This window comes from Gavialis gangeticus, unplaced genomic scaffold (genome assembly GCF_001723915.1).
Source record: "Gavialis gangeticus isolate Ggan-Ray unplaced genomic scaffold, GavGan_comp1, whole genome shotgun sequence".
In the NCBI taxonomy this organism is placed as follows: Eukaryota; Metazoa; Chordata; order Crocodylia; family Gavialidae; genus Gavialis; species Gavialis gangeticus.
Genome location: NW_017729031.1, coordinates 99140924 through 99150957, shown reverse-complemented (window position 1 = coordinate 99150957; position 10034 = coordinate 99140924). Strand labels below are relative to the sequence as shown.

General features: G+C 41.5%; 1 protein-coding gene across 1 annotated transcript in view; it reads left to right on the top strand.

Moving 5' to 3' along the window:
* UNC80 (unc-80 homolog, NALCN activator) overlaps positions 1–10034 on the top strand; it is a 230274-nt gene that overhangs the window by 15388 nt on the left and 204852 nt on the right. Inside the window, exons 3-5 of the mRNA XM_019523430.1 lie at positions 5144–5300; positions 7970–8268; positions 8989–9112. Coding sequence (XP_019378975.1) covers positions 5144–5300; positions 7970–8268; positions 8989–9112 — 580 coding nt within the window. The remainder of the gene's footprint in view (positions 1–5143; positions 5301–7969; positions 8269–8988; positions 9113–10034) is intronic.

The following is a 10034-nucleotide window of genomic DNA, read 5'->3' as shown; positions in this document are numbered from 1 at the left end:
TTAGCAATATGTTGCTTTCAGATTACAATTACCAACTGAGACAGTTTTTTCCTCAGACTACTAGCTGGGACTGAAATGTTTTCTTTGCACTGTTTTCTAGCAACTTGTCACAGTGGTGGACTTTTTTCTCCCACTCGAGTACGCAGCTAGGTCTTTGGTGCTATCCTATTTGTTTATAAACAAAATACACAAAGCCTTGTTTTCCTTCGCAAAGTAGAAATTAATAGGAGACAGTTTCCTTGTACAAAGTCCAAGCCTGCTTCCAGCCACTCCTCTGCTTAAAAGATGCTCATACTCTCTCTAGAATCATAGAATGATAGAAAATTAAGGTTGGAAGGGACCTCAGGATGTCACCTAGTCCAACCACCTGCTCAAAGCAGAGCCATCCCCAACTAGATCATTCCAGTCAAAGCTTTGTCTACCTAGGTCTTAAAAACCTCCAAGGACGGAGATTATAAAACTTCTCTGGATAACCTGTTCCTGTACTTTACTACCCTTCTTGTGAGAAAGTTCTTCCTAATATCTAACCTAAACGTCCCTTGCTGCATCTTGAGATTATTGTTCCTTGTTCTGTCATCTGCTACCACTGAGATCAGTCTAGCTCCTTTTTCTTTGTAACCACTGTTAAGGTACTTGAAGGCTGCTATTAAATCCTGTCTCAGTCTTGCCTTCTCCAGACTAAATAAGTCCATTTCCTCAGCCTCTCCTCAGAAGTCATGTGCCCTAGCCCCCTCACCATTTTTGTTGCCCTCTGCTAGACTCTTTCCAATTTGTCCACATCCTTTCTGTAGTGGGGGGCCCAAAACTAGACACAGTACTCCAGATATAGCCTCACCTGTGCTGAATAGAGGAGAATAATCACTTCTCTCAATCTGCTGGCAGTGCTCCTACTAATGCAGACCAATATGCCATTAACCTTCTTAGCAACAAGGGCACAGTGTTGGCTCATATTCAGATTATTGTCCATTGTAGGCACCAGGTCCTTTTCTGCTGAGTTGCTGCTTAGCCCGTTGGTCTCCAGCCTGTACTGGTGCATGGAATTGTTCTTTCCTAAGTGTAGGACTTCACACTTCTCCTTATTTAACCTCATGAGATTTCTTTTATTCATAGATTCATAGATTGTAAGGGGCTGGAAGGGCCTCGCAATGTCTCAGGTCCAGCCCCCCTGCACTAGGCAAGAAAGACAACTGGGGTCAGGTGATCCTAGTGAGGTGACAGTCCAGTCTCCTCTTGAAGATTTCCAGGGTAGGTGATTTGGAGGGAGTTTATTCCAGTCTGGACACCCTAACTATGAAGAAGTTTTCCTAATGTTGAGCCTGAAACTGTCTTCCACTTACTCCTGGCCACTTACTCCTAGTTCTTCCCAAGGGCACCCTGGTTCACCGAGCCCCTGATGTACTCCCCTGACATAGCGGTAAACTGCTATCAAGTCCCCTCTCAGCCTTCTTTTTTTCAGGCTGAAGAGGCCGAAGTCCCTCAGCCTTTCCTCATATGGCTTGCCTTGCAGGTCTCTGATCATACAGGTGGCCCTTCTCTGGACTCTCTCAAACCTTTCCACATCCTTGTTGAAGTGTGGCACCCGGAATTGGATGCAGTTCTCCAGATGGGGTCTCACCAATGCTGAGTAAAGTGGAAGAATCACTTCCTTGGTTTTGCTTGAGATGCATGAGTTGATGCATACTAGAGTATTGCTTGCCCTGCTGGCTACAGCATCACTCTGTCGGCTCATGTTCATACTGTGGTCTATTATTACCCCTAGGTAAAACTAGAACTTCCCACACCAGGAGCTGAACTTGGGTGAAAACCAGGAATCCTAACTGCTAGACCATATGGGAAACTGTCTGCTCCTCGAATTTTTAGTCCAATCCTCCAATTTTTTGAGGTCTCTCTCAATCCTAGCCACACCCTCCAGTGTATCTACTACTGCCACTAGCTTGGTGTCATCTGCAAACTTGCTGAAGAAGCACTCCATCCTATCCTCCAGGCTGTTGATGAAGATATTAAACAAAACAGGCCCCAGGACCAGCCCTTGGGGCATTCCACTTGATACCAGCTGCCATGTAGAAATTGAGCCATTGATTACTATACTTTGAGCCCAATGATCCAACCAGTTTTCTATCCACCTTACAGTCCATTCATCCAGTCTGTATTTTCTTAACTTCCTTGCAAGAATGTTGTGGGAGACTATCAAAAGCCTTGCTAAAGTCAAGTTATTTCACATCCACTGGTCTCCACATATCCACAGAGCCAGTCATCTTATCACAGAAGGCAATCAGGTTGGTCAGGCATGACATGCCCTTGGTGAATCCATGCTGACTGTTCCTAATAAACTTTTTCTCTTCCAAATGCTTAAAAATGGATTCCTTGAGGACCCGTTCCATGATTTTTCCAGGGACTGAGGTGAGGCTGACCAGTCTGTAGTTCTCTGGATCTTCCTTCTTCCCTTTCTTAAAGATGGGCACTATATCTGTCTTTTTTCAATTGTTCAGGACCTCTTCTGATTGCCATGAGTTTTCAAAGATAATGGCCAGTGGCTCTGCAATTACATCAGCCAACTCCCTCAGTCAACACCATGGACTTGTATGTGTCCAGCTTTTCTACATAGTCCCTAACCTATTATTTTGCCACTGTTGGCTGTTCACTTTTTTTCCAAACTATACTGCCAGGTGCAGTCTTTTGGGAGCTGACCTTGCCTATGAAGTCTGAGGTAAAAAAAGGCATTGAGTACTTCAGTCTTTTCCTCATCATCTGTCACTAGGTTCCCTCCCTCATTCAGTAAGGGACCCACACTTTGCCTGATTTTTCTCTTGTTGTGACATACTTGCAGAATCTCTCTCTCTCTCTCTGTCTTGGCTTTCTTCCACACTACTTACTGGTTCTCTGGCTTTCTGCTTATTTTTTCAGCTGACAGGGGCTCCCATCTATTACACAGTGCACTCCCATGCCCCCTACAGCTGGTCAGGGCTCCCAGCTGGGGATCCCTGATCAGCTGATTGGAGCTCCCAGCTGCAGGAGTGCATGGTGTACTCTTTCTCTGGGAGCCTCAAACAGCTGAGGGGTGCTTCCAGCATCTGATGAGATTAGCCAGTTAACTATGTCTTAAGTGTAATGTCTGTCAAGGGCCTAAGATACAAATGGTTATGCATGCAAAGAAATGCAATCTAATCATTGGCCTAATTGTTTCACTTATACTGAGGAAGGCTCTCTTCTCCTGGAGTTAGTTCTTATTTAGACCTTCCATCTGGCCGGTACACCGTCTCATTACAGCTGCCTTCTTCTTTAAAGGACCTTAATTGTTTCTTTCCTTTCGTCAGAATAGAGTGCTAGCAGACCCATCCATTTCGACAATCCAGTATAATGATTCATTTCACACCTGTAAGTACCATATTTAATCACATACTACATGCACTCTGTTCCCAAAAAACTGTACTTCAAAATTGTGGTTCATGTCTTAGGTCCATGTCTTGGAGCTGATTCTTCTGCCTGGAATAGAAGCAGGGAGATGCTGCAAGATGACTACTTCTGCTTTTCCTTATTTCCCTGCAGCAGCTGCATGAAAGGAGGGGAGAGTCCAATCTTCAGCAGCAGCTGCAGTTTTAATCCTTTCATAGCTTAATTGAAGCATAGACAGAACCGAATCTTCAGTTCATTCATCCTCCCATTTTTACTGAGGCAAAAGAAGCCAGTTCTGGTTTGGCAGGGTTAAAATTATAGCTTTTGCCTGAGCAGGAAAGGGAAGTTGAGTGAGCTGAAGATTAGGGTCTACCCTTGCCCCATGCAGCCATAACTGAAAAACAATTATTCATTCTGCCTTCCCCAAAACAAAGTGTGTCTTATTTGGTTGTGTGTGGTATGTGAGAAAGTATGGCACTAACATTTGTTCATTATTTCCAGGGTCTGATTCACTAGAGCAACACACAGTTGTACATATCTATCAGTACATCCTTCCATGTATCATCTGTTTATAGGAGTTGCACGGTCCATTTTCACTGCTCTTAACTCCACCTATAGTCAAATGCTATCCAAGTGTTTTACCTTACAGAATAAGCTTGTGCAAAGCCTCCTTTTCTGTCCTTAGTGTATATAAAAGAATATCACCTGCTCTGTTGCTGGCAGGTTGGTACTGCTCACTTTGGGCTAATTGTCCAGTGTTAATGACTGAATTATGCATCAGTCTCCTTTTGTTTTGCTCCTACTGTTCACTTACTTGGAGATGGAATATTATGACTGGTGCTGAGGAATGAATTTTGTGAATCTGGAGTGATGGCATGTGAAATATATTTTGGGTCATGAATGCCAAAGTTCCTTAGAGCTATGAACATGGCAAAATTGGTGAATCAGCTTGTGAATGCATAGTTAAGTGTATGGCAAGGTCATAGGTTATCATAAATGCACATGTGTGCAGCAGTAACGTCAAAGGAATGTAAATGTATTAATGACCTTTCAGGCCATATACAAAAGAAAGGCTTATAGAAGTAGCTTGACTATTAGACAATAATAAACTTTCTTAGGACTTGTTCTTTATAAAATAGGTACCATAGCTCACATTTTACAATGCTTGAGGCAGAAATAATCAATGCGTTTCATCCAACAACCTTAACTGTTTGCAAATATATTACAGTATGCCTTTATTATGCATACAGATTAGTTTTTGATACTGGGTATGAAAACCTTTCTTAGAGCTTATGTGCCTTTAACAGGCTGCCCTTTATATTATACAAAACCTTCAGGAAGAAATTGAGTCAAATCTTGCTTTTTGTTATACTAATGTAAAAATAGAGCAGGTTCACTGACTTTAACAAAATCATTCCAAATTTACACCAGCAAAACTGTGAGCCAGACTTGACCCTGCGTACTTAAATGAGTGTAAAGTGTATGTGATTTATTAATTAAAAAAGAAGAAGAAATAAGTCATATAATCTCTCAATTCTTCTTAGCACAGAATATCCATCTGTCTAGTGAGCATTAGCTAGAGTCTTTACCTTGTAGGAAAATATTTAAAGAACAGTTTAATTAAAAAAAATTCTAAATTGTATTTTGTTTATCTGTCAGATCGCTAGAAGAGCATATTTCAGTTCCTGCAGTATATGCACTTGGACAATGTATGTATGCATGTTATTTTGTTTCTTTCTCTTTGTTATAGTCTTTTGAAAGAGTTTTAGTGGAGAACAAACTACATGGTCTTTCTCCGGCCCTTTCTGAAGCCATCCAAAGCATTTCTCGCTGGGAACTGGTGCAAGCTGCCTTACCACATGTACTGCACTGCACAGCAACATTGCTGTCTAACCGAAACAAGCTAGGTTAGTACCTACCATACTTGACCATCTGTCAAAACATCACAGCTGTGCTCAGCCTGCTATAGTCAGGGGCAGGCAACATTTTCTGGCTGAGGGCTGGAATGATCAACCCCAGGCTGGAGATGGGTGGGAAGGTGGGTGCTAGGACCCCTGCTGCTACTGCTACTTGTCTCCCCAGCAGCATGAGGAAAGCTCCCACTGCCAACATTTGTCCCTGCAGCAGCACAGGGAGAGAGCTCCCACAGAAGGTGCCCACTGCTGCCAATTGCTGCCAAAGCCCCACACCCACAAGTCAGATCCAAAGCCTGTGGGTTGTAGGTTGCTGACCACTGCCATAGTGAATGTCCTCCCAAATGTTTCAACTCTGCTTTAGCTCAGTTAAATGTTATATGTCTTAATCCCATCCTTTCATTTACAGTGGCCACTTCTACATGAGACACTGCCTCTGCAGTTGTTGCTCCATAGTCATTTAGTACTTGTATAAACCTTTTTGTGATGCTGACTGCACAGTAGCTTGTGACTACTGTTCAGTAGCATTGTGTGGCAGGAAGCATGATGCAATGCTACTGCACAGTAGTTGCGGGCTACTGTGCAGTCAGTGTCTCATGTAGACACAGCCAGTGTGAACTGGAAGAAGTGACGTAAATGGAGTTACAATAATTTTATGGATGGGCCACTGAGCTATATGCAGATCTGTGAACAGTTGCTTCTCAGACATTTTCTCAGTGATGTGGAGTCCAATCCTGCTAATCCATATTTGCATAGCTTACCTGGACAAATAGTACCATTTAAATGGGACTACTTGTATTAGTAAGGTTTTTTCACTTGAGTAAAATTGAGTAGGATTGCCTTTCATTGTTTCTGTTAGTCCTCTTCATTTGGATCCCCACAGATACTATCCAATTTACATATAGACCTAGTCAAATTAATCACATATGACTATTTTTGTCACATGTTCTTGTGGCCCCTGATTACTTTGCTGACCGAACTCTAGATAACAGAGTAATAGGAGTTTGGTATATTTAAAACTCAAGTACAGCTAAAATAATGGAAAGAGCCATGGACTTCTTGCAAATGGAAAGCAAACTAAGAAAATCCAAAATTCCTGTAGAACTGGAGATTCAGTCATGTTGAAATAGTTGTGAAAAATTAGTATTTTCCAATCAGTTTGGAGTTCTCTAGCATCATACCTTTCATTTTTGTTTAGGAGAAATCTTAACCCTAGATCATTCTGAGTGTATGAATGGGACTGAAAGGATATAACTGATACAAAATATATCTACTAGGCTTTCATTTGTCTGTATTTTCCTTATCAATGGAGATATTTTTATGTATATAAGGAATTGCGCAACCAACTAAGTATGAATCTATTTCTGTTTAGCGCTACACTAAAGCAGTCACAGTACAATTGTCTCATCAGTTTTTGTTCCCTTCAATTCCTAGATTTTGTTTAACGTTAAGATAATGTGTGTACAAGTTAGCACATGTTGCTGTGGGTGAACACGTGTGTCTGTTGCTATGAAAAGGAAGGGGAATACTATAGATTCATCATGTTGATGTCAATGCAGAATAAAAAAAATATGAAAAGAAAGGTTACAAATGATCAAGTAATGAGTGGGCACATATGACCAGCTCTCCCATGTAGGCCACCTTCAGTAGGCATTACTGCAAAACTTGACCATTAGGGTGTCTGTACCAGGGTTGTCAGCCCTCTAGCATTGCCCTGGAGTCTCCAGGAATTAGATAGAAATCTACAGGAAACTGCTGAGACTCACCCAGGAGATAATGATAGGGCATTCATTAAAATAAATGTTAAATATGATGTACACAGTAGTCCAATGGGTTTTTAAAATGTAATAGTAATGAACATTTGCCTTCCTGATGTAACGTCTATGCACCATAATCTGTAACTGATATACGCAAGCACATGGGCATGTTCACATTGTATGTCGCAGACACATTGGCGTTGTCTCTTGTGGGAACATTGGCAAGAGAATAGATTCTTCTGAAATAGATTCCAACAGAGTTGGCAACCCTAGTCTATACACATGCTCCGGGAGGGAGGGTGTGGGGGGGGGGGGGCACATTTTACTTAGACCATCTAATTAAAATGCTGCCGCGTTACTTGTATTCAGCATCCTGCATTTCAAAATGGCCACAGGAGCACTTTAACTAAAGCTCATTCAATGAGTTTTAGTTAAATTGCCCCTGCCACAATTCTGAAACATGGGATGCTGAATACAAATCAGAATGCTCCAGCTGACTCAATTAATTGAGTCTGCTCTGATATGTTCTAATGTACATACTGTACAGGGAACCTGTTTGCATTGTTCTGTTCTACCTGTATGCCCCAAAGGGACATTGATTAGGAGTGCAGTGTAGCTACACCTCACTTTCTTAGGGGTAAATTTCCTCTAGAGTGGGAAGACTTAGATTGGGTCAAGGCTTTCCATCATGTTTCAGCTTATTCTGGAGTAAATATGTCACATGACTTCACCCACAGCAATCAGACTGCAGTAGAAATGAAAACTGTGAATCAGGTATATTTATCCAAGACATAATAGCACTTATATAACTTGACACTTTTAATGTAGGAATAAGATATTTAAAGGCAAAGAGGGAATGCATATATGGAGACACTACACATGCACTACTGTATATGTTTTATCCAGGACATCAGGATAAGCTTGGAGTAGCAGAGACTAAGTTGCTTCACACTCTCCACTGGATGCTGTTGGAGGCTCCTCAAGACTGCAGCAATGACCGGTTTGGAGGAGACCGAGGCTCCAGCTGGGGAGGGAGTAGTAGCGCCTTTATTCATCAGATTGAAAACCAGGGATCGCCAGGACACCCCAGGCACAGCATCTCTAACGATGAGGAAGAGAATAACAGGAGGAGGTTCTTTCAGAATTCCATGGCTACGGTGGAGCTCTTTGTGTTCCTGTTTGCTCCATTGGTCCACAGAATTAAGGTAAGTGGAAGAGCTCTTCATGTAGTGGTAATTGGTGATACCAGTAGAAAGAGAGGTTGTAATTCTGCCTTCCGTTGCTGCCAAAGGTCATAATGTTGGCTAAAGAATTTAGAATATGGTGCACACCCTTGCTGCCTTTACAGAAGACAGCAATCATATTGCCATTGAAAGTAAACTCAGTGACATGAGCAAGGGTAGTGGCGTCGGGTAGATTATGTGGACACTTTGTAAACTGCCTGTGCTTTCTAAACAAATATTTGGAAAAATAGTGAGTTTGGAAGGGATGCTGTAGCTGTGATGGTCCAGAAATTGTGTGAGGCAAGGACTTTTGAGCACGGTATCTTTTATTGGGCCAGCTGTGTAGTTGGGAGGGACATAAGGAAGCTTGTGGGTGCCCTGGTACACTTCTTCAGGTCTCAGGTATTGGATCTTTGGTCACCCTTACTACGGTTTAGCCTTTTACTATGGTTTCCATATTATTTTATTACAAATCCACTAAACGAGCATGCAGTATATATTCTGAATAGTTACTGAGGTAGTTTGTGGCCATTCAGTCATTCCATGTAAGAAATGCGTTCTGTGATCTTTGTTATTTTTTTCAAGGTCGATGTAGCAAGGGTGACCAAGGTCCAGAAGGGGGATAATCAGCTCAGAAAACAATGCATTTCTGAGTTAGTCTGACTAATTCAAATGTTGTATGATCCCCTTGTGTCTCTTCAGGAGTCTGACCTAACTTTTCGGCTGGCCAGTGGCCTTATTATTTGGCAGCCTATGTGGGAACACAGGCAGCCTGAGGTTTCTGCCTTCACTGCTCTGGTTAAACCAATTAGGAACTTTATAACAGGTGTGTGACATGCTGTATTGTTTCAGATATTGACAACTGGAGACTCTCTTTGATGCAGTATGGTTGTCTGAGCTCTATATACTATGTGCTTTCTCAAAAATAAACACTTTCTCTGTGGCCAGATCTACATGCAAAAATTGCACCAATTTAATTGCAATGCCAATACAGTTAAATGAATACAACTTATGTGTGGAAACAAGCCCATAATTTAAATAAAAATCAAAACTAGCAGGCTATAATCAGCCTGGAGACAGATGAATCTGCTATAATTTCAATAAGTGGAACCTCCCTCACTCTAGTACCAAATCTGGCTCTGTTATATATTTTGTTATGGTTTGTCAGTTTTTAGTTTCTTTGCTACCCTGTTGGCTTTGCATACACAGGTTGTAGAGCTTAACTGAAAGTGCTATGGCTTTACAATATGGCTTAATATCACATCTTTTAATTAAATTGATGCAATTTCTGTCTGTTGGCAAATCCTTAAAAGTAAATGTATCTGATAGTGTCAATATGGGGTTGAGATGTCTGCTTCTCATTACTGTCATTTACCTGTAGCGCTAGGTGCCTTATTTCCAGAAACCCAATTATACAGGTTTGTGCAAGGAAAAACGAAAAAATGCCTAAGAAAACCAAATCCTCAATAGTTATAACTCAGTGTGCTCTGATTACTTTTTAGTAGTTTTTAACAGCTGACAAGTTGATCCATGTATTTAAAATTGTTCTGCAATTAAAGAAATTCTCTAATGTCACAATATTTTCTGTAGCCTTTGTCATTTCAGAGTATTTTAAGGTGGTTTCTCTCAAAGCCAACCAGTATTTGCATAACCTTTTAATGGAAGAAGAGAGAAAACATTGCTTAGGTAGAATGTAGGGCGGGGTAGCACTTAAGACTGTCTCTAAGAGGCCTTAGCTCTCATAGACA